The sequence below is a fragment of the Colobus angolensis genome, unplaced genomic scaffold (assembly GCF_000951035.1).
Source record: "Colobus angolensis palliatus isolate OR3802 unplaced genomic scaffold, Cang.pa_1.0 Scaffold36, whole genome shotgun sequence".
Taxonomy (NCBI): Eukaryota; Metazoa; Chordata; class Mammalia; order Primates; family Cercopithecidae; genus Colobus; species Colobus angolensis.
This window is the reverse complement of record NW_012116932.1, coordinates 8241302-8267274: the sequence shown is the minus strand read 5'-3', so window position 1 is coordinate 8267274 and position 25973 is coordinate 8241302. Positions and strand designations below refer to the sequence as shown.

At 40.0% G+C, this 25973-nt stretch overlaps 1 protein-coding gene across 10 annotated transcripts in view; it reads right to left on the bottom strand.

Annotated features, from left to right (window-relative positions):
* Positions 1–25973, bottom strand: part of IGF2BP2 (insulin-like growth factor 2 mRNA binding protein 2) — a 184277-nt gene that overhangs the window by 22367 nt on the left and 135937 nt on the right. For 3 of the 10 annotated variants that reach the window (XM_011953375.1, XM_011953377.1, XM_011953380.1), the window contains 6 exons: positions 25731–25794; positions 22711–22983; positions 20399–20533; positions 9025–9147; positions 8526–8661; positions 5820–5948 (listed from right to left, as the gene is read on the bottom strand). In XM_011953375.1, coding sequence (XP_011808765.1) covers positions 5820–5948; positions 8526–8661; positions 9025–9147; positions 20399–20533; positions 22711–22983; positions 25731–25794 — 860 coding nt within the window. Of the gene's footprint in view, positions 1–2164; positions 2168–5819; positions 5949–8525; positions 8662–9024; positions 9148–20398; positions 20534–22710; positions 22984–25730; positions 25813–25973 lie in introns of all 10 variants that reach the window. The other 7 variants (XM_011953374.1, XM_011953379.1, XM_011953378.1 and 4 more) reach the window with 5 other exon arrangements.

The following is a 25973-nucleotide window of genomic DNA, read 5'->3' as shown; positions in this document are numbered from 1 at the left end:
ATATATATTAAAAAAAAAAAAGAAATTAAGAGAGAGAAATAACCACAAGTTTGGATATTTAAAAGACAATAGTCTGTTTTGTATCACTTTACATCAATACACATAAAAAGAAAAATTAAGTGGAAAAAATTTATATTTTCATAGGAAAATATAAATGAACAAAATCAAGTTAAAAACTTAAAAAATAAAGTCAGATCTGTGTCTCAGTATAAGTCAAGATAAATTCCCTATGAACTGCAGACATACACAATCCTCCAAAGCCAACAACTAAAAACTAGTGTAAGAAAACATGGGCCAGGTGTGGTGGCAAGTGCTTGTAGTCCCAGCTACTGAGGAGGCTAAGGCGGGAGGATTGTTTGAGTCCAGGAATTCGAGGTTGTAGCGTGCTGTAATTGTGCATGTGAACAGTTACAGCACTCCAGCCTGGGCAACATAGCACAGTCTCTTACACATAAAAAAAGAAAATACGGGAGAATATTTTATTTTTGCAGTCTTGGATGGGAGAAGGCTTTTTTCCTTAGCATGATGTCAAAGGTCAGAAACTCAAAAGAAAAATATCAATTATTTAACTACCTTAATTTTTAGGTTTTCTGCATGAATTCTGGTGGAGAGAAATCTGTGAACATTTAAAATACATATGCGCTTTGAAATAATAATTCCAGTCTTAGAGAATTTACTTTCAGATATACTCACACACTTGTGCAAAGATTTATGTAGAGGCACACCTCATTGTATTGTGTTTGGCTTTACTGCACCTTGCAGATAACTGTGTTTTCTACAAACTGGAAGGCTGGTGGCAACCCTATGTCACACAAGTCTATTGGTATCATTTCTCCAACGGTACATGCTCACTTTGTGTTTCTGTGTCTGCATTTTTAAAAAATATTTTAAAATTAAGGCATGGGTATTGTCTTCTCAGATATAATGCTATTACACACTTAACAGACTACAGTATAATGTAAACACACCTTTTATATGCACTGGGAAACAAACAAACAAAAAAAAGTGTAACTTGTTTTATCATGTTATTCACTTTACTATGGAGGCCTGGAAATGAATCCACAGTATCTTCAAGCTATGCCTGTAAAGATATTCATTTTGACATTATCTGTAATACGAATAACTTGGAATCAACCCAAATGTGTAAAACTAGTGTGCTGGTTACAAAAATGATGATAAACTCATTTAATGGAATATTATGCAGCCATTAAATAAAACTAGGTCTAGCTATGGAAAGATGCCCATAATATGTAAAAACAAAAGTTGTAATTCCCTGTGTACAGCATAATTTCATTTGTATTTTTTAATAATATGTTTGTATATATGCTGAGAAAACTTTTTTTAATGTGTAAACATAACTACTACACTTCTAGGGAAGGGGTATTGGGTGAAATTTGGATGAAAGAAGAAAGGCTAAAGGGAAATGTTTACATTTAACGTCAAACAAAAGTTCACTCATTTGATATATATATATATATATAGTGAACTACATATATAGTTAAGTGGGAATTCTGTGTATGACAAAGTTGGCATTTTAAGTTGAACTATGAACTACTGTTCACTATAAATGAACATATATATAATATATACATATAATTATTTATGACATAAGACATCACAAATAAAGCAAAGAGAATATTTGTTGAAAATATTTACAACATGGGCCGGGCGCGGTGGCTCAAGCCTGTAATCTCAGCACTTTGGGAGGCCGAGATGGGCGGATCACGAGGTCAGGAGATCGAGACCATCCTGGCTAACATGGTGAAACCCCATCTCTACTAAAAAATACAAAAACTAGCCGGGCGAGGTGGCGGATGCCTGTAGTCCCAGCTACTCGGGAGGCTGAGGCAGGAGAATGGCATAAACCCGGGAGGCAGAGCTTGCAGTGAGCTGAGATCAGGCCACTGCACTCCAGCCTGGGTGACAGAGCGAGACTCCGTCTCAAAAAAAAAAGAAAATATTTACAACATGACAAGTGGTTAGCAGCCTTAATATGTAATTAGCTATGACAAATCATTAAGAAAAAGATGAAATAAAAAGATAATAGCGGCTATGATTTACATAGCAGTTACTGTATATAGGTTTTAACTTAGTTAATTACCCTCATAACCATCCCCTAATGTAGGTACTATTATTTCTCCCAGATCTGAAGAGCTTAAGTCACTTGCTCAAAGTTAAAAACAGCAAGTGACAGTGTAGAAATTCAAATGCACACAGTCTGCTCTAGAACCTAAGTTATATTACTTCTCAATAGACTGAGGGGCCAAAAACACAGAAAGCAACTTATCAGAGAGAACAAAAATGGCCAATACAAAATTTTTCAGTCATATAATAATAATTTTAAAAACCGCATATTTTAAAATATCAGACTGTGAGGAATAATTGGGAGTGCTGGTATGGAAGAAAAAGTCCTGCTCTGTTACACACACTCTTGATGGGAATGAAAAGTAATATACCTTTTTTGTATCAAAATTATATACTATGTATCAGCATAGAAAATGTACACATTCTTTGATTCTATTTCCAGGAAATTATTCTGAGGAAATAATTGGATAAATGAATCAAGATGTATACACACAAGGATCTCCATTCCAGAGTGAAAATTTGAGGGAAAAACTATAAATCATATATAAATACACACACACACACACACACACGCACATACCTACACAGAAACACTACTTATATCTAGGTTAAGAAAAAACTTGCACTTTCTGCATTTCTGTATTATTTGCTGCTTTATTTTTTTTTTTTAGGATCAGAGAAATGTGTTTTTTTTCTTTGGGAAATTCAAAAGTACATACTCCCTGCTTCTTAAATACTATCCACATATTACTTTTATAACCAGAAAAACAGTAAAAAAAAAAAAAAAAAAAAAGTGGTAAAGTTTTCACATACACACATATGTATTAAAAATTCCAGAGTTCGGAGACCAACCTAGGTGTGGATGAGCCAGTTATAAGGAGGGACACAGACTCCCTGACCTTTGGATGCTAAAAGCAAAAGTATTAGAGCTTTGTGATATATAAAAGCAACCAAGAAATATCTTGGTTCCTTGAAATCTGAATGCCTATGTGACAGGAAAACAATACTGTCAGTATTTAAAGTGTCTCCACCACCCTAAGCAGCTGTTCTCAGGAGTCCTGGGCCCACCAGGGAAGCCTACAAGCCTGCGGTGTGGACTTCCCAGGTATTGGTCCAGGAATAGCATAGGTCCTGCACAGGTGGGCAGTGAGGGCCGTCTCCATGCTGTTGGACCTGCACTTCTGCAGCTGCATGGAGGAGATGTCTGCAGAAGCCATCATGTCTCAGACAGTCAGGGCAACTGGATTAGAATCTACTCTAATATTGACCCATGGGATCAAGATCCGAATTACCTGGTTGTTTTTGTTTTGTTTTGTTTTTAGTTTAACAATTTTTAATTTAAAACCTATTTTATAAATAACAGGAACCACATATTTTAGCAAAATGGTTATTCTACTATTTTAGTAAAAATCTGAGATGCAAAGGAAGCTTTCCAACTGGCAAAACCTATTTTCAAGTTTAGAAAATATTCTGCTATCAAAAGAAAAATTATCTCCTTGTTAAATTTAGTTCAGGGGTCAGCAAACTTTTTCTGTAAAGAAGCAAATCATAAATATTTTAGGCTTTGTGGCTCATGTGATCTATATGCATCTACTCAGCTCTGCCACTACAGGGGGAAAGCAGGAATAGATAATATGTATATAAACGACCATGGCTGTGTCTCCTAAAAACCTTTATTGATGAAAATAAATGGTGAGCTAGATTTGGTCCTTAAATTGTAGCATGCTGACTCCTACATTTGAGATTACCAATTTTATTTTATTTATTTATTTATTTATTTATTTTTGAGATGAAGTCTCACACTATCGCCCAGGCTGGAATGCAGTGGCATAATCTCAGCTCACCGCAACCTCCACCTCCCGGGTTCAAGTGATTCTCCTTGCCTCAGCCTCCCAAGTAGCTGGGATTACAGACATGCACCACCACACCTGGCTAATTTTTGTAGTGTTAGTAAAGACGACGTTTCACCATGCCGGCTAGGTTGGTCTTGAACTCCTGACCTCAGGTGATCTCCCTACCTCAGCCTCCCAAAGTGCTGGGATTATAGGTGTGAGCCATCATGCCTGGCCTAGATTACCAATTTTAGAATTGGTCTAATTTATTATGCCCTTTTTCTCTCCCCACTTAAATTACCTATACTGAGAGGGTAGCCTAACGTTTGAGGTTATCTTCTGTGGGGCTGTATGTACAGCCTCTCTCCCAAGAAATGATACGTGCCTCAGTGCCACTTAATTGTAACTCACTGGGCCATTCTCAGATCTGACACCAAAAATATGGGGATGTGAAACTCTCAAGCTATTCTTACTGCTTGGCACAGCCATGTGACTGACAGCTGCCACAATCCCTCCTACTGCATCTTTAGGCTGCTCAACACACAAGGCTCAGTGTCAGTCCCCTCCTTCAGTTTAAGGGGAAATGGATTTAACTAAAGAGGTGGTATGGAGAGATTTAGAAATGACTCAGGGTGCCGGGCGCAGTGGCTCACGCCTGTAATCCCAGCACTTTGGGAGGCCGAGGCAGGCAGATCACAAGGTCAGGAGATCGAGACCATCCTGGCCAACATGGTGAAACCCCTTCTCTACTAAAATTAGGTGAGTGTGGTGGTACGTGCCTGTAATCCCAGCTACTTGGGAGGCTGAGGCACAAGAATCACTTGAACCCAGGGGCAGAGGCTGCAGTGAGCCAAGATCGTGCGATTGCATTCCAGCCTAGCGGCAGAGCAAGACTCCACCTCAAAAAAAAAAAAAAAAAAAAGACTCAGAAGAGTCATATATAAGCAGGAATGCAGAATGTGTGTATATATGTGACTGAGGATGTGGGTATCAGTGTGTGTCTGCATTTTGTTGGCAGGATGGCACAGGGGATTCATCCTGTCTCTCTACTGATAACCCAAAAAACTACTGGGAATTCACACAATGGGAAGTCTACCCCAGAAAGCACTTCTCAAAAGAATGGAATGGCTGAGGCAATGTTCACCCACCCAATTCTTCCCATTTAAACAGCATAAACATTGGGGGAAACAAAATTTGCTTTAAAAATAAGCAGTCTGTGTAGAGAAAAATTAGGAATCAAAAAAAGCTGTCAAGCATCCTGAGCCCCAATTTGATAATGCATTAATCTTGAATAATGCTTGTGAATGAAAGCAGTAAGTATAACACTCATAAAATTCACATTTCTTCTGTTGTGAACAAATACTTATTGAGAACTTACTAAATACCAGGCATTGTGCTAAGTGTTTAGATGTAAACAATGTATGTAATATTTTCTTTTAAAAATTGCCTATTAATAAAACAATACATTTGACTTGTAAACATAGGTAGAAACTGCACGTGTATGTATGTAGATATATATCTCTCTCTCTCTAAGAATCATCCAGGTACCCTATATATTTTAACAAATGACCAACACTCATGAAATGTTCTTATTTGAGCTAACAAGTCCTTTTTTTTATAATAAATTAGCTTCTAGTTAATGAATTTGCTGTGAGTTTCTTTCTTTGCTGGTTGTGACATACTGTATTTAAGAACATGTGTTTAGAGGATGGTTTAATATTAAGTTAGTTGCCCATTAGGAAGAAGTCCTAAGAAATGTTGAGTTCAACCTACATTGGATTCATCTATACTCGAGCATGGCCTTTAAATGAAAGCTTCCGTTCTGATTCCACATAGCAGAGTCATGCTGCTGCCTGGAGGTGCCCAGCGCATAAGCAAACCTCCACAAGCTGAGCTACTTACAGCGAAGGGGTGGTAGGGGGCAGCGGGGGGAGCTCCGCGGGGCCCTGCTGGTGGAGATAGCACGGACAGTCCTGTTGAAAAGATGCCAAGTGCGCTGAGGTTCAACCCTGGGATCAGATTGGCTTGTTGCTGGGAATAGAAATGGAGAAAAAAGATGAAGGGAGGAGACCAGAGAGGCCCGCACGCCTGGGTCAACCTCCCTCTCTTGTCTGAATGGCACCAGCGTCTCCCAATCAGCTCTGCCCAGGCTCTTCCTACCCTGTATCAGAGGTAGGTGCCACATCTCAACCTGACCATGGTGTTCCTTCAAGGCTTCTCTGCCACCCTTGAGCATGTCTACATATCTTATCATGGAAAATGAGGCTCTTCCTGGGGATGGCAGCCACCTTGCCAGCCTCACTCCTGCTAACCCTTCATCTCCAACCTGGTCAGTCCTGTTCCCTAAATACCTCTGAGCCCCTGCACATGGTATTTATTTCCTAGGCAAGGAAGTGCTTTTTTCCCTTCTCACCTGGCTAAGTCCTACTGACTTGCAGGTTTCACTTGAGCAGAGATGACCCTTCATGCAGGAAGCTTTCTTTCATCCCAAAGCTCAGCTCGAATGCCCTGTCTGTGCTCTCTAGCACTCCTGTTTCCCTATGACAGCACACATTACGTGGTATGTGAATAGCCTGTTTAGTTACCTCTTCCCCTTTTAGTCCAGAATTTCCTTGCAGACAGAGACTGTCTTACGTAGTGTTGTGTTCTCAGTGCCTGGTACATAGTAAGTACTCGATAAATATTCGTTGAATGACTGTTTAAAACAAATTGGATTAACAGTGTTTTTCAACTCTATCCACGGAAAGATCAGATCCTTCACATGATGTAAAGTCCCACATACGTAAACTCCATTATCCAGCTTTGGGATGGTTTACAACTTTGTCTCTTTGCTATTTAGTTGTTGGCTTTGTGATCATCTTGCTTGCTTATTTTTACATTTCTACATGGGGATGGTCACACAGGCTGGGGGTGGGTTTTAACCATACAGGTCTTCAGAGGCAGAGGAACGTGGTCACCCATTCCCTGAACATGATGCAATTTCCTAACTTTTTCTATTTTCTCATTTTTGGCTACATTCACTCTGTAACTTGCCCTTTTTTTTAAGAACGTTTGGAATAGCAGGGCTCATATCCTTCGTCTTTACCTCATTTTGTCTATAAGATGTGGTAATTTTGTTATTCACCTACCAGTGCGTGACTTTGGCACAGACATAAATGAACCTAAGTGGTAAGCTCAGGTGAAGATGTATGAATCACTCAGACCCTTCTGTAGCTTTCCAGGTGTTCACAGAAAGAGATGTTTACATCATAAGATGTTAAGAACCCACAGGAAGAAAATGAGATTGTCAGATGATACTTCCACAAATATATCCAAACATGGGGAGAAGACCACACTGCAGTCTCCTGCTCTAGCTCTTCTCATCACGCCCCATATTATCATGTGACGTGGGCTGCTAAGGTGGGGGTCGGGGTGAGGTGGGGACAGATTCCTGGCTACAGTAGAGGGTACAGCGGAAAGTGCTGCAGTGAGGGACTTGGGTTTAACCTATAGAGTGCTTTGTCCACATTTATTTCTCTAGGAAATATTATCAGGTCTGAGATTTGCTTCAAGGTCATCCAACCGGTATGAACAGTGGATGTAGATGAGGGTTTAGAGGAAACAAAACAGACGCTGAGTTGATAACTGCAAAAGGTGGATTATGGGTATATGAGGGCTTATTGGAGCATCCTTTTCACTTCTGTCTATGTCCGAAAAATCTAATTAAAAAGTGAAAAAATTTACTCCTCTGAGCTGAGCTGGACTTTTGCTGATGGCCAAATATTTTAAAGGTGTTTTTTTATGAATGCCGGATTGGCGTCTCCCCATTAAGAGTAAAAATTAGGTAGCAATCACAGGAAGGACAAACCTAATTGAGTCTGCTACAAATACACAGTAAAGGCTCAAGTGGTCGACAACATTTATCAGACGATCTAAAAGTGCGGATCAGCAAGCAAGGGAGGAAAATCAGAAGTTAACTTTAAAGCATGCGTTTTTAAAATTTAAAAAGTAAAAGGACAATATTACATAAGGTTCAGAAGGCTACATACATGGAAAAAAATCCCACTTTTCTAACATGCCAGCTATTTTCATTTTTGTATGTAGCCTTCCAATCATTCTGATCCATGTTATTTTACATAATTGTAACTTTAGTTACATACATTTATATCTTGCTTTTCTTATTTATTTATTTAGAGATGGGGTCTCACTCTGTTGCCCAGGCTGGAGTGCAGTGGCATAATGCCCACTCACTGCAGCCTCAACCCCCAGGACTCAAGTGCTCCTCCTGCCTCAGCCTCTTGAGTAGCTGGGACTATAGATGCATGCCACCACACAGAGTCATTCTTGCTTTTCTTAATAAACATTATATCATAAGCTTTCCCTTATGTCAGTCTTCAAAGTTATAATTTTAATGTCTTCACATGATGTTGTCCCCTGCACTTATCATAATTTACTAGTTGGTTTCCTGATGATTTTAATGCCTTTATCCTAGGAAGTCAGGAAAAATTCTGCATACCTATCCTAAGGCACTTCCTGATTAGCTGAATGACAATTATTCTTAAGAGAGTCTCGAGCACTACCTGAAAACACATGTGAAAACCAGCAGAGAAGAAAGCATTAGGGACTTACATTAACAGCCAGCATATCATTTTCAAAGGCCTCACGCAGCTTCTTCATAATCTCTATCTCAGCACTGGCACAGGCCTCAACTGTGCCCTTCACAGTGATGGTTCTTTCCGGGTTGTATATGCTCAAATCCTGCAAACTGACCCGTAAGAAGAAAAGACAAGCTTTGTTTTCAACAGGAAAAATAAAATGCCAAAAAAAAAAAAAAAATCACAAACAAGTTTTGGCGGAGAGGGAGAAGACTCAATTCTCTCACAATACGCTGTGGTGTAGAACCCCTGCCATCTTATTTCAAATCTTACTCGTGATTTAGATAACATCCATAGTGAAAAATATCTACCTGGTAAGTATTTACATATTTTTTTAAAAAATGATGATGGAGATAATTGTATCACTTATGATTATATTCCCATTTTTGGGAAAAGCAGGTGAATGAACTAGACCTATCGAAATGCTCAGGTGTTCCATTATTGGGCATGATTAATCTGAATAAGCGGCTTACGATGAGATTGTTATCTTGGTCCCTGTTTCATGTTCAATTTTCTTCAAATTTCTGCCTTCTTTTCCAATCAGTCTTCCAACCAAGCCATTGTGGGCCAAGATTTTCAGAGGAATCTCTTCGGCTCTAAAAAAGACAAGCAACAAGTGAACACTTTAAGATAGGTATAATGGTTGTCTCCCAGAAACCATTACCTTGCTTTTTTCTTACAAATGGAAGACATTTTGTTCAGGTACCAAGTGACGATGGGATTTAGGAGAGGTCAGGTCCCTTACCGACCCCAGCTCATGAATTTTGATTAACATAAGCCAAACCATGGTAATTCTATTCCCTTATAGTAACTGGTTGGAAGTGGATCCATGAAGCTGATCTGGCCAATGAGGGTATTACAAGAACTCTATTGGGTGAAGAATGTTCTCCTTGCTCTTAAAAAAAGGTACAAGGGAGAGTGGCGTTAGCAAGATGACAGATGAGGAAGCCACAGGTCTCTTTCCCCCTCACAGACACCTCAAATTAACAAGAGATAGACCAGAATGCTTCTGTGAGGACTCTAAAGATCAGCTGAGAAGCTATAATATGAAGTCCACTGTAAACCAAGAAGGCATTCCAGGCTGGGGCCGTGGTTCACGCCTGTAATTCCAGCACTTTGGGAGGCCAAGGTGGGCAATTGCCTAAGCGCCAGAGTTCGAGACCAGCCTCGGCAACATAGTGAAACACCATCCCTACTAAAAACACAAAATTAGCCACGCATAGTGGTGCATGCCTGTAGTCCTAGCTACTTGGGAGGCTGAGGTGGGACTGCTTGAGTCAGGGAGGCCAAAGCTACCATGAACCATGATCACACACCTCTGCATCTAGCCTGGGCTACAGAGCAAGACCCTGTCTAAAAACAACAACAACAACAACTATACACACACACACACACACATATACCATATATAGATATAGACATATATAATGTCTTCACATGATGTTGTCCAGTGCACTTATCATAATTTACTAGTGGGTTTCCTGGGGGGGGGAAAAATATATATATATATATATATATATATTTCCAGCAAAAAAGGTAAGAACATTCACAGTGTTTTCAAGGCCCCATCCCCTACATGGCATACTGAAGAGCAAAGGGGAGGAAACCCTAAAGGCTGGGCTCCTCCTTTGGGACAGAAACAAAGACTAGATTATGCATACAACATTTTGGCTTGTCTGGAAGGTGCCAGAAAAACTGGTTTTTGTGTCACTGACTCAGAGCACTGACAGGATCAACATCAGAGTTCAGAAGCTGCTGAAAGCAGAGGCAAACAGCATTCAAGAACTGCAGTTCTACAGTCAGACACCAGAGGGATCAAGAGATTAGAAAAGTTTTGAGAGGTCCTAGAACCTCTAGCTAGGCTGATTTCAGGTCTTCCGCTGCCCAAAGCCAGTACACAGAGACCGTGAGGGTGGTTGTTTTTTCAAATGCCCAAATCCCAACAAAAAAATTTACTAGGCATACAAAGAAACAGAGAAACATGACCCAATCAAGGGACCAAAATAAAACTTCCAAAAACTGACTCCAAAGAATACAGATCTACATGCTCCCTGACCAATAATTAAACATAATTGTAAAGATGCTCAATGAGTATTTTTAGTAGGGACTAAAAATAGTCCCTACTATACTGCCGAGGCTGATCTCGAACTCTGGGGCTTAGGCAATTGCCCACCTTGGCCTCCCAAAGTGCTGGAATTACAGGCGTGAACCACGGCCCCAGCCTGGAATTCCTTCTTGGTTTACAGTGGACTTCATATTATAGCTTCTCAGCTGATCTTTAGAGTCCTCACAGAAGCATTCTGGTCTACCTCTTGTTAATTTGAGGTGTCCGTGAGGGGGAAAGAGATCCGTGGCTTCCTCGTCTGTCATCTCGCTAACGTCACTCTCCCTTGTACCTTTTTTAAGAGCAAGGAGAACATTCTTCACCCAATAGAGTTCTTGTACTGAGCTAAACAAGAACACAGATAGATAACTAAATAAAGTTGGAAAAATTATGCATGAACAAAATGAGAATATCAACAAAGAGACAGAAACTATAAAAAAGAACCTAACAAATTCTGGAGCTGAAAAATACAACTGAACAGAAAAATTTGTTAGAGGAGTTCAACAGCAGACTTGACCAGGCAGAGGAAAGGACCAGCAAATTTGAATACAGGTCATTTGAAGTCTTCAAGTCAGAGGATTAAAATAAATAAATACAGTGAAGAGAGACTAGGGACCTATGAGACTTGCCAAGCAGATCAATATAAGCATAATGGGAATCCCAGAGACATGCCAAGTAGATCAACATAAGCATAATGGGAATCCCAGAAAGAAAAGAGGGAACAAAGGGGCAGAGAGCTTATTTGAAGAATAGCTGAAAAATTCCCAAATATGAGGAATGAAATGTACATACAAATCAAAAATTTTAAAGAACTCCAACTGGGACAAATCCACAGAAAACCACACTGACACACATTATAATCAAACTGCCTAAAGTCAAAGATAGAGTACCTTCAAAGTGGCAAGAGAAAAGCAATTGTGACATACAAAGGAGCTTCCATAACACTATCTGCAGATTTCTTAGCAGAAACTTTGCAAGCCAGAAGGGAGTGGGATGATATATTTGAAGTGCTGAAAGAAACTGCCATCCAAGGATACCATGTGTGGTAAAACTGTCCTTCAAACATAAAGGAGAAATTAGGATTCCCAGATAAAAACTGAGGGACTTTGTTACCACTTGACATGCTCTACAAAAAATGCTAAATTCTCTAATTTTCCTTGTGCTGTTGATTTCCGGTTTCATTCCACTGTGATCAGAAAAGATACTTTGTATGATTTCAATCTTCTGGAATTTGTTAAGATTTGTTTTGTATGTTATCTCTCCTAGAGAGTTCCACACGTACTTGAGAAGAACGTACATTCTGCCGTTGTTGGGTGGAATGTTCTCGTATGTCTGTTGGTCTATAGCATTGTTCCAATTCTATTTCCTTATTGTTCTTCTATCTGGTAGTTTTATCCATTATTGAAAGTGACGCACTTAAGTTTCCTACTGATATCATGTTGCTAATTATTTCTCCCTTCAGTTCTTTCAAAGTTGACTTCATATATTTAAGAACTCTGAGGTTTGCTGTGTACATATTTATAATTGTTATATCTCCTTAGTGAATTGTTCCGTCAATATTATATAATGTCCCTCTTTGTCTCTTGTAACAGTTTTGTTTTTAGTCTATTCATCTGATATTAGTATAGCTACTCCTCTCTTGTGCTTACCATTTGCATGGAGTATCTTTTTCCATCTTTTTACTTTCAGCCTATATGTGTCTTTGTATCTAAAATGAGTCTCTTGTAGACCACATACAGTTAGATCCTGTTTTTAATCCATTTAGCCAAGAATGCAGAGTTTAATTCATTTGCACTTAAAGTAATTACAGATAGGGAAGGATTTACTTTTGTCATTTTCTTCATTGTATTCTGTATGTCTTGTAGTTTTGTTCCTTCTTTCCTTTCTTCCTGTCTTCCTTTATGTTTTATTGATTTTTTTATAGTGATGTGCTTTGATTTTCTTTTGTGTATGTTCTTACAGATTTTTTCTTTGTGGATACTATTGCAATTACATAAAACATCTTTAAGTCATAGCATCCTATTTTAAACTGATAACAACTTCACTTCAATTGCATACAAAAACTCTACTTTCACCCCATCCCCAAATATCACAAATTATATCTTTATATGTTTTTATACTCATTAACAAAGATTTATAGTTAAAAAATGTTTTTGTCATTTAAATTCTATGCACCAAAATTTCTACAGTACAGGTTACTATATTTGTTAATATTTACCCTTACCAGATAACCATATATTTTCATATGGCTTTGTGTTGCTGTCTATCATTCTTTTATTTTATGTTTTATTTTACTGCTTTTTCTTTTTCTTTTTCTTTTTTTTTTGAGATGGAGTTTCACTCTTTTTGCCCAGGCTGGAGTGCCATGGCATGATCTCGACTCACTGTAACCTCCACCTCCCGGGCTAAAGTGATCCTCCTGCCTCAGCCTCCTGAGTAGCTAGGATTACAGGTGTGTGCCACCACACTGGTTAATTTTGTATTTTTAGTAGAGATGAGATTTCACCATGTTGGCCAGGCTGGTCTCGAACTCCTGACCTTGTGATCTGCCCACCTCGGCCTCCCAAAGTGTTGGGATTTACAGGCATGAGCCACCACACCCAGCCCCATCCTTTTATTTCAACTTGAAAAGAACCAAGCCCAAAACCAGCATAAAAATGGCAATAATAAAAATCAGAGCAGAGATAAACAAATACAACCAACAAAACTAAGAGTTGGTTATTTGAAAAGATCAACCAAACTGACAAATCCTTAGCGAGATTAAGGAAAAAAAGAGAACATTCAATAACTAAAATCAGAAATGAAAGAAGAAACACTACTACCAATACTACAGAGATAAAAAGGATTATAAGAAAATAGTATGAAGAATTGTATGCCTATAAATTTGATAACTTAGAAGAAATGGATCAATTCCTAGAGGTAACACACAACCTACCAAGATTGAATCATGAAGAAATGGAAAGTCTGATCAGACCAATAATGAGAGATAGAATCAGTAATCAAAAACCTCCCAACACAGAAAAGCCCAGGACCAGATGGCTTCATCGGAGAATGCTACCAAACATTTAAAGAAGAATTATCGCCAATCCTCCTGAAACTCTTCCAAAAAAATGAAGAGGAGGGAACAGTTCCAAGCTCATTCCATGAGGCCAGCTTTACCCTGATTCCAAAGCCAGACAAAGACACCACAAAAAAAGAAAACTTCAGACCATTATCTCTGATGAATACTGATGCAAAAATCCTCAACAAAATACTAGCAAATCAAATTCAGCATATGCAAAGGATTATATGCCACGACCAAGTGGGATTTGTTCCTGGAATGGAAGGTTTGTTCAGCATACAAGAATCAATTAATGGGGAGCTGGGCACAGTGGCTTATGCCTGTAATCCCATCACTTTGGGACACTAAGGAAGTAGGATCACTTGAGGCCAGGGGTTCAAGACCAGCCTGGGAAACGTAGTGAGACCCCATTTCTATAAACATTTTTTAAAAAATCAATCAATATAATAAATCACATTGACAGAATGAAGGCGGGAAAACCACATGATCATGTCATTAGAAAAAGCATTTGACAAACTTAACAGCCTTTCATGATAAAAAAACACCCAACAAAATTAGGAATAAAAGGAAATTACCTCAACATAAGACCATTTATGAAAAGCCCACAGCTAACATCACACTCAATGATGCAAGACTGAAAGCAAAGCTTTTCCTCTAAGACCAGGAACAAGGCAAGGATGCCCACGCCTGTCCATTTCTATTCAACATAGTACTGGAAGTCCTAGCCAGAGCAATTAGGTACAAAAAAGAAATAAAAGGCATTCAAATTGGAAAGAAAGACATAAAATGATCTCTATTCACAGATGACATGATTTTATATGTAGAAAGCCTTAAAGATTCTACAAAAAAAAAAAAATGTTAGCATAAACAAATTAAGCAAAATTACAGGATACAAAAATCAATCAACATGCAAAAATCATTTACATTTCTATACACAACAATGAACAATCTGAAAAGGAAGAAAACACTACCACTTACAATAGCATCAAAAAGTACAGAATACTTAAGAATAAAACTAACCAAGGAGGTAAAAGACTTGTACACTGCAAACCACAAAAGGTTACTGAAAGAAATTTGAAGGCACGAATAAATGGAAAGATATCCTGTATTCATGGATTGGAATATTTAATATTGTGAAGACGTTCATACTACCGAAAGTGATCTACAGATTCAATATGAGCTCTATCAAAATCACAGCGGGCATTGTTTGCAGAAATAGAAAAATTCATATGGAATCTCAAAGGACCATGAATAGCCAAAATGATTTCAAAAAATAAGAAAGTTGAAGGGCTCAGACTTCCCGCTTTCAAAATATATTACAAAGCTACATAATCAAAACAGCATAGTACTGGCATAAAAAACAGATAAACAGACGAATGAAATAGAATAGAAAGCCCAGAAATAAATCCTTACGTATAGTCTCCAATGATTTTTGATAAGGTGCTGAGACTACTAGTTAGGGAAAGAGCAGTCTATTCACCAGATGGTGCTGGGGAAACTGGACATACACGTTGAAGAATGGAGTTGAATCATTATTTTACACCACAAACAAAAATTAACTCAAAATAGGTTAAGGACCTAAACATAAGACCTAAAACTATCAAACTCCTAAGAGAAAACACGGGAAAGCTTTACGATATTGGACATGGTAAAGACTTCTTGGTTTCACCATGATATCAAAAGCATAGGCAACAAAAGCAAAACTAGACCAGTGGGAGTACACCAAACTTAAAAGCTTTTATGCATCAAAGGATATAATCAACAGAGTGAAAGGTCAACCCATGGGATGGGAGAAATAGTCACCAATCATTTATTTGACAAGGGGTTTGCTATGGTTTCAAATTCCCCTCAAAACTCATGTTGAAATTTAATTGCCACTGTAACAGTGTTGAAAGATAGGACTTTTAGGAGGTGATTAGGTCATGAGTACCTTCATGAATGGATTAATGCAGTTATCACAGAGTGAATTTGTGGGCTGAGGGTGAGTTTGGACCTATTTCTTCTCTCTATCTCTTGCATTTGCTTCTGCCTCAGGCTTTCCACCATAGGATAACCCTCACCAGATGCTGACACCACACTCTTGGACTTCCCAGAACCATGAGCCAAATAAACTTTTGTTCTTTATAAATTATCCAGGCTTGAGTATTCTGTTATAGCAGCACCAAATGGACTAATATATAGTTAATGATCAAGAATAAATAAAGGACTGCTACAACTCCTATAACAAAAGAATCAAATACCTCAATTAGAGAATGAACAAAGGATTTGAATAGACATTTCTCTAAAGATGATATACAAATGGTCAATAAATATATAAAAAGATGCTCAATATCACCAATCACTAATCATCAGAGAAACACAAATCAAGACCACAATGAGCTGTCTGTCACCTGGTACCTATTAAGATAGCTGTTATTGAAATAACAGAAAATAACAGGTGTTGGGGAGAACATGGAGAAACTGAAACCCCTGTGCACTGTTGGTGGGATTGGAAAATGGAGCAACTGCTATGAGAAAAAGTACGAAGCCTCCCCCAAAAAATTAAGAGCAGAACTACCATATGACCCAGCAATCTCACTTCTTGGCATATATCCACAAGAATCGAAAAGAGGGTCTTGAAGAGATATTTGAAAACCCATGTTCATAGCAGCATTATTCATAATAGCCAAGAAGCAAAAGAGCTCAAAATGTCCATCACCAGATGAACAGATAAACAAAATGTGGTATATACATATACTGGAATGTTATTTGGCCATAAAAAGGAAGGAAAACTTGTTACATGCTATAACATGGATGAACCTTGAGGACACTATGCTAAGTAAAATAAGCCAGTCACAAAAGAATAATAGTATATGATTCTCCCTATATGAGGTATCTAGAGTAGTCCAATTCACAGAAAGAAGTGGTGATTACCAGAGGCTGACGGGAGAGGGAAAAAAAGAGTTGTTTAATAGGCACAGAGTTCCAGATTTACAAGATGAGAAGGTTCTGGAGATCTGTTTCACAGCAATGTGAATATACTTAAGACTACCAAAAAGTACACTTAAAAATGATTAAGATAGTCTTTTTTTTTTTTTTTCCTGAGATGGAGTCTCGTGCTGTCACTCAGGCTGGAATGCAGAAGTGCACTCTCGGCTCCCAGGTTCCAGCGGTTCTCATGCCTCAGCCTCCCGAGTAGCTGGGACTACAGGCATTCACTCCCACACGTGGCTAATTTTTGTATTTTTAGTAGAGATGAGGTTTCACCATGTTGGCCAGACTGGTCTCGAACTCCTGACCTCAAGTGATCCACCTGTCTCAGCCTCCTAAAGTGCTGGGATTATAGGTGTGAGCCACCATGCCTGGCCAAGATGGTAAATTTTATGTTATGGTTGTTTAACCACAACTTTTAAAGAAGTTTTCTGAAAAAAGGACACAAGGAAGGGATGCCCTCTCCCTCAATTTGTAACTTTTTGTGGGGATGCACATCTGAAATCACTATAGCTATCCTATTATTGCCAAGGGAACGTGAGACATGCTGAGGAACGTAAAGCAGAAAAATGTCCTGGGTCTTCGGGCCCATGATTCAACTGACCTTGGAGCCGTGTGCCTCAGGACTTCTTGTTATGTGACATGACATCCTTTTCTTACTGGTTACACCACTTGTATTTTCTGTTGCTTGAGACCAAAAGCATCTAACTGATGGTATTACTACTGCCTCAAAATAAAGGGGGCGGGGGTGCTTGAAGAAGCTCCATTAGAAAGTAACTTTCAGAGGGCGGGCATTTTTGTCAGCTTTGTTCACTGCTGAGTTCCTGGCACATAAAATAGTGCCTGGCACATAGTGAGTGCTCAATAAATATTTGGTAAACGAACAAAAAGAAAGTTTAGGATCTCTGTTCTCCTACCTCTTCTACCTCTTATTCAGTTCCTTCAGGGCTCTGTCACCTACACAGGGAGGCCTTCTCTGAAGCCCCCAAATCCTTGTCCCCCTAAAACCCTCATTAGAACCTCCAGTTACATATCATCATTGGATACTACATTTTTCCACTGTAGCATTTGTTTTTTTTCTTTTCTTTTTTTGAGACGGACTCTCGCTCTGTCACCCAGGCTGGAGTGCAGTGGCACGATCTCGGCTCACTGCAACCTCCACCTCCCAGGTTCAAGTGATTCACCTGCCTCAGCTTCCCAAGTAGCTGGGACTTCAGGCGTGCACCACCACACCCAGCTAATTTTTGTATTTTCAGTAGAGACAGGATTTCACTATATGTTGGCCAGGCTGGTCTTGAACTCCTGGCCTCAAGTGATGCGCCTGCTTTGGCGTCCCAAAGTGCTGGGATTATAGGTGCGAGCCACCACGCCCAGCCTCACTGTAGCATTTCTTATAGCTGCACTTAATTATTTACTGGTGTAATTACTCATTATTTGTTTAATGACTCTCTCCCACTGGACTGCTCCATCAAAGCAGGAACCAACGGGTGCAAAAATGGTATGTGGGGAAGGAAAAAAAAAGTAGGAACCAAGTTCATGGTTGTAGCCTCAGCCTCTAGCAGTGACTAGCACAGCGCAGGCACTTAAACATTTTTTTTTCTAAGATATTCAAACTCTATCTTGGCTCTACATGAAAACATAAAAATCCAAGTTGTAAATTAGTCTTTTTGACTAATTCAGAATTGTATTAAGTTGTTTGCACCTAGGTTGAAGAATCAAGGAAGGTGGCTGGGCGTGGAGGCTCATGCCTATAACCCCAGCACATTGGGAGGCCAAGGCGGGTGGATCACCTGAGCTCAGGAGTTCGAGACCAGCCTGAGCAACATGGTGAAACCCCGTCTCTACCACAAAAATTAGCTGGTGGCAGGCGCCTGTAATCCCAGCTGCTCGGGACTCTAAGGCAGGAGAATTGCTTGAACCCAGGAAACAGGAGGTTGCAGTGAGCCGAGATTGTCCATTGCATTCCAGCCTGGGCGACAAGAGTGAAACTCCATCTCAAAAGAAAGAATCCATAAAGGTATTATTTACTAAGTTCCCAGGAACTTGGATGAGAAATGTCTTTTTCAAATTAAGCTGTGGCATTTGGGGGATTTCAAAAGCCCTAGTAGAATAAATATTTCATAATAGAAAGGATAGAGTCTCTTATGAAATCTAAGAATAGATTTGTAATGTTCTTCTTTAAGGACCATTTTCATCTTCTTGGTTTTGGAACACTCATGTTTGACATTATTTGATTCATCTCTCACTACTTCTCTATAAAACTGCCACTGCTACCCACAAACAGATTTTGCCAAACTGAAAATCTCCTTTTTCTTTTTTTAGGGACAGGGTTGTGCTCTGTCACCCAAGCTGGAGTATGGTGATGCAATCATAGCTCATTGCTCAAATTCTTGGGCTCAAGCAAGGCTGCCTCAGCCTCCTGAGTAGCTGAGACTACAGGTATACGCCACCATACCCAACTAATTTTTTAAATTTTTTGTAGAGATGGAGGTCTCACTATGTTGCCCAGCCTGGTCTCAAACTCCTAGCCTCCAGCGATCTTCCTGCCTTGGCCTCTCAAAGCACTGAGATTACAGGTATGAGCCACTGCACCCAGCCTGAAAGTCTATTTTTATTGTATTATCTATTCCATCACCACTCATTCATTTATAATACAAAGTTAATTTGTTTGGTAAGAACTGTATTTGCCATTCAAATTGGGACAACCCTCATTACACTGTGGAATCCTGTAATTACTTCATAAAATAAGGGGAAAGGGCTGGGCACGGTGGCTCACGCCTGTAATCCCAGCACTTTGGGAGGACGAAGTGGGCAGATCATTTGAGGTCAGGAGCTCAAAACTAGCCTGGCCAACATGGTGAAACCTTGTCTCTACTAAAAATACAAAAATTAGCTGGGCACAGTGACGCACACCTGTAATCCCAGCTACTCGGGAGGCTGAGGCAGGAGAATCACTTGAACCCAGGAGGCGAAGGTTGCAGTGAGACGAGATTACACTACTGCATTCCAGCCTGGGGCAACAGAGTGAGACGCTGTCTCAAAAAAAAAAAAAAAAAAATGGGGGAAGTTGGGAGGAAGGAGTGGAAGAAGAATAAAGCAGCCATGTGGAAACTAGTTTCTACTACTTAAGGAAATGTAATCCAATGTTAACAGTGTAAACAGTTTAGAAGCATGGTGGGAGAAACCTTTTCCGGGACAATAAATTATAGCTTTGGTGACAACATACATTCTACACTTGCAGTGTCCAATATGATGGACATTAGCTATATACACGGCTAGTGAACTCTGAGTGAGTAAAAATAAAACACTCAGTTCCTCCACTGTACTAGTCACATTTCAAATACTCAATAGCAACATGTGGCGAGTGGCTGACCTATTGCACAGGGCAGATATAGAACATTCTATCATTGCAGAAAGTTCTATTGGACAGCATGAGTCTACGTGTTCCTCCCAATAATTACTATCAATGGGTGATAAAAGCATTAAAATCACCAAGAGAGACACGCAAGTGGAGAGACAGCCATACTGTAAATGCAAAAGATCTACTTCCCACTGCATTCTACTTGGGAACAAATTTCTTAAACATAATCCCTCCTTGCCTCCGTTACTGAGTAACAGATTTGGAGTTTTTAAAAAAAACCTCTTTGGTTAAATGAGGGAGAATCTACTCTTTTTCTCTGTTGAGTGATCTGGGCATTGAATGCAAACTTACAGTTTGGTCTCATCTGCCTCTTTCTGCATGATTTCAAGAATCATGCGGCATGCTTCAGAAGTCCCCTCTGGGGTGGCATGGATGGTGACAGGCTTCTCTGCAGCTCCAGAGTTCTCTTTTCTATGGATGTCTACCCTGTAGGAAAAGAATCAGGAGCCATGATTACAAGGTCATCTGGATAGGACCCTAGTCCCAAGAAAGCGTCACACCAGCCAATGTACAGCAAGGACACAGACAAGGAGGCGTCATCAGCACGTTTGCAATCAATGCCATTCTCCAAGAAGGAGGCAAGCAGTGCAAGGGGTCTTGTGCCAAATTTTAATTATTTGCAGCTCCATTTAGACGGGAACGGTTCTTACAGGAGTGCTGTAGGACAAAGGCACTAAGCCAACTCGGTAATGAAGCCAGTTTGGTAAATGAAGTATTTTGTGTAGTCTTTCAAATGACTGCAGAAGTGAAGAGTAAAGTGAGAAGGATAATACTGCACATTGGCACGGTGCCGGTCTCTGAACTGATTGCAGCTTTTAAAAGCCATATGTTAATCCAAATCCAAACACCAAATTCAAGCAAGCTTTATATATTTGAGTGTGGATAGAAAACAGAGGCATGCCCTCTCTCTGCCTCTCTAAGTTTTTGGTTTCCTTTCCATTGGCAGCCTGCCATTAAGACTAATGGCTCAAAAGCTTGATGACTTTATCAGACTTCTTTGGGTAGTTGTGGTCCTACCTGTTTTTGTTAACTTTCAAAACGACATACTTGATTATATCCTTTTTACTCTGGCTGTGAGAAAGCCTAGAGCCAAGTCTCTGGTTGACTTCTAAAAAATGGGCACACTTTGAGAGCTAACCCCACTTCTATTTAAACTTGTTACATTTTTTTTCTCAAGCCACCTTAAACGATTTTTGGAACAAAAAGGCATAAATAAAAGTCACTTTCACAGTGAACTTGGAGTTTGGAAAGCCAGGGCTGATTTAAAAATAAAAGGAATACCAAACAGTAACTTCCCTCTGTATTTCTTCACTTCTCTCCTAAGATGCAGCATTCCAGACTCATCCATATCAGTGTCTATTATGTGGGGATATATAAGACATTTTGAAGAAAATAGCATTTCTCTTTCAGGTTACAAGACACTCACTGAATGACCCAAATAAAGTGTACTAGCCCATATAAATAATTACTATGTGTCAGTAATTGGGTGCTTTGCAATTTAAATACTTTCATATTAATTATTTCACTCAATCTGCCTGATTACGCTAATTGTCATAATAATCCTGGCAAAACAGACAGGAACCCTCTATTTATTTATTTATTTAGAGATGGAGTTTCACTCTGTTGCCCAGGTTGGAGAGCAGTGAGCAGCCATCTTGGCTCACTGCAACCTCCGCCTCCTGGGTTCAAGCAATTCTCCTGTCTCCGCCTCCCAAGTAGATGGGATTACAGGCATGAGCCACCGCACTTGGCTAATTTTTCTATTTTTAGTAGAGATGGAGTTTCACCATGTTAGCCAAGCTGGTCTTGAACTGCTGACCTCAGATGATCCCCCTGCCTCAGCCTCCCAAAGTGCTGGGATTACAGGGGTGAGCTTCTGTAATACAGAGGGTACCTGGCCAGAACCCTCTTTTTATAGAAGAGGCAAATGATGCTCAGAGAGGTTAACATCTTTTCCAAGATCATAAAACCATTTAAAGTGCTACAACTTGAACGTGAGTCTTTGTTTTCAAGTCCTAAGCTTGCTTTATTACATCATGCTACAGTCTTAGGAGGATATAAAAATCAACAACTCCACAAGACATTTTATTCACTCCAACTCTTATAACCAGTTTAGTCTCCTTGAACAGAGAGGAAACTAAACAGAAGGCCAGTGTGCTTTATTTCTTGCTTGATGTGGCATTGACTCACCCACTTCTTTGTGAGACTACCTATGTGGTCACAAAGAATGGCCACCCTCAGGGCTCTGACTCAGGGGAAGAGGAAGAGCTATGATGAGTGGGTTCTAGGATCCCGCAGAGCTCCACACCTCTGCTTTTGTAGAAATCGATGCATCCATAAGCATTAGCTCGCTTACGGGAACAGTCCTGGCTGTGAGGTTATCAGTACCCTCTTTATGAACCTTTAGTCTCTCAGCATGAAAGCTCATCACAGCCCCCAGCTTGATGTTAGTCTGTTAGTAGTCCTGTTGAAAGAAGCCACTGTTTCTGACAGCACAGTCCCCCACTGCTGATGTAAGCAATTGTGACCTAAGAGTGGCTGAGACCCACCAGCACACAGGGGACCCCTCAGAAGGAAGCAAAGGAAGCCCCAGAGGCACGTACCGGGACTGGGTCTGCTTAGTGATGTTCTTTATGGTCAAGCCCTCCTTTCCGATGATGGCACCAACAAACTGGGTGGGGACCAGGATCCGCAGCGGGAAATCAATCTGTCTGGCCTGAGAAGTGCCCCCAGGGGCGTGGCCTTGCTCCCGGGAAGAGTGGTCCCCACGCTGGGCTCGCTGAGGGGGCGAAGGGGAGCTCACCTCTTCATCCGGGATGTAGGAAATCTTGAAGGAGTAGTTCTCAAACTGATGGCCGCTAAGCTTCTCCATGGCTCTGAAATGCAGCAGGACGGGGAGCTTCATCAGAAACCAACATCAAGAAAGACCTCCTGCAAGACTGGTTCATTCACTCCCCATTTAATAGGCACCTATATAGGTGCCATGCCAGGCACTGAACATACAGTGGTGAGCAAGACAGACACCATCTCCGCTTCCTCAGGGCTTGCGGTTAACAGTTAAACAAGTAATCACAATGGATCAGCCTGGTCAGGCTTCATATCCAACATTGCAGCCTGGCTTCTCCACCACTCCAAGGTCATTTCCCCCTTATCAAAAACTCTTATAAATATCATTATAAAATTATGACTCATTTCTTCTCATTTTAATCATCATATATTACTGAAAATTCAGAAATATGTAGGTGCAAATAAAATCCTAATCCACTATCTTTACTGTCTTTCTTAAATATAAACATATTATTGTTTATAAAAATGGGTTAATATTGTACATACTATTTTCTAACCTTTAAAAAATAATTAATATTCTAAACACTTTTTAATGTCACTAAATACCTTTCAGTATAATTTTCTCACACATGACTCAACTGCAGTATCAGTATAATTTTTAATGACTGTTTAACATTCTGTTGATTTACCCTAGTTTTTGCAACTGATCCTTTATAGTTAGATATCTGTTGTGTCCAACCTTTTACAGTTACATACAGTGTCACCATCGACATTTTTGTAACTACAACTTTGCACAGAGGACAAATTCCTAGCAGAATTGTTAAGCATTGCCCAGTGGTCCCCTGGAATGGTTTCAACATTTATGATCCCACAGCAGTTTAGGAGAGAGCATTTGTGTCCTTGAATCTTCAAATGCACAGAGTGCTGTTATTTAAAGATATTTATCAATTTGATAGGGGATAAATGATATACCACTATTATCTTCTTAAAATGACATATGAAGTAGAATATCCTTTTCACATATTTTTAGTAGCATTAACCGAATTTTACTAGGTTAATGTTTAGGACTTGTAAATTTATTACGAAGCAGCACATTTTGAATTTAATAAAAGTAATAAAGTAATATCATGTACAGAGGTCCACCCAAGCAGCAGCTAGATAAGGGCTGTGGACTTCAGCTGTTGGTATATCTCCACTTACAAATGTGTACAAAGTAAAGTTAACACTAAATGAACTATTACCCTTTTTTTTTTTTTTTGAGACACAGTTTCGCCCTTGTTGACCAGGCTGGAGTGCAATGGCGCAATCTCAGCTCACTGCAACCTCCACCTCCCAAGTTCAAGCAATTCTCCTGCCTCAGCCTCCCGAGTAGCTGGGATTACTGGCATGCGCCACCACACCCGGCAAATTTTGTATTTTTAGTAGAGACGGGGTTTCTCCATGCTGGTCAGGCTGCTCTTGAACTCCTGACCTCAGGTGATCCACTCATCTCAGCCTTCCAAAGGGCAGAGATCATAGACATGAGCCACTACGCCTGGCCTGAATTATTACCTTTTTCAATGCAAAATTAACATTTTGAAAACCAGCAGTATGAAAATGGATTAAATATCTTTGTATGTTGAAAAAGAACACTATAATCCTGGGATGTATAGCCAAGGTTATGCCACATCCATAAAGCAAGACCAAATGTGACCATAATTCTAGTTATAATAACCTGACAGGCACTTTAAGGACCTCCTACAAAAAAGGAACTTATTTTTGTTGTTCTTTTAGAGATAGTGGTCTCACTATTTTTGCCCAGGCTGGCTGGTCTCAAACTCCTAGTTTCAAGTAATCCTCACCCTCCCAAGTAGCTGGGATTATAAGCACATGCCACCACATCTGCTGTTGAGAGGCAGGGTCTCGCTCTGTTGCCCAGGCTGGACGGTAGTGGTGCAATCACAGCTTACTGCAGCCTTACCATCCTGGGCTCAAGTGAGCCTCCTGCCTCAGCCTCCCAAGTAGCTGGGACTATAGGTGTAAGCCACTATTCCCAGCTAATTTTTAAAATTGTTTTTGCAGAGCCCAGGTCTCCCTATGTTGTCCAGGTCGGTCTCAAACTCTTGGGCTCAAGCAATCCTCCGGCCTTGCCCAAAATGCTGGGATTACAGGCATGAGCCACCAAGCCTGGCCTCATTGTATTTTAAGAGACTTGATCCCATGTCCATTAATAGCTAAGCTCAAAATTAACCATCCCTGAAGTAATGAATGGGCACTGGAAAGAGGATGGGGATTGGAGAAAAGAACTCAAACCAGGTGCTACTGATTAACCACTCTCAGACAATTCTCTCAGCTGCTGCTGTCACCGAGGTGGATTCCCTCTTAATGTTACACACACAAGATTGATGTTTTGGTATAGGCTTGTGTTGGTTCCTCATGGTGCATGGAGGAAGCTCTAGGTAAAAGTGGTCCCAAGTGTTTGGCAAAGCAGAGTCTAGGGGACACAGTGTCACAGATATGATGCCCTCTATTCCTGATCATGTCAAGACACAGCTCCCATCTTGGTTTTGATGCCAAGGCTCAACATTTTTCAAGTCTCTACGCAGTCCACAAATATCCTGGTGCGAATGTCCTGGAGCTCCACTGACATATCAAAGATGGCAGGAACACCCTGGAGCCCTACCAACATGTCAAAAGTGGCTCAGACGCCGTGGAGCTCCATGGATACATCAAAGGTAGCAGATATCTAGCTCAGAGATCTGCAACTTTTTAGAAAACATTTAAAAACACAGAACTCAATGGAATTCAAAGATGAAAACAAATAAATTTAAACAGAAATAAGCCCAAATCTGCTTACATTTTTGCTTCTTCCCTTGTTGCATACGTGACGTTGACAACGGCGGTTTCTGTGTCTGTGTTGACTAGGGAAAAAGCAAAAACTACACTGTCACAGGAAAAAGCACTGTCACCCTCTGGCTTAATGTAAACAGACAAACTTTAGAGAAAAACGCATAAAAACCCTCATCACACTGGGTCCATAGTTATCTGAATGTCTATGTTTATTCATCTGAGTTCATAGTAATTTGTAATCAATTGTACA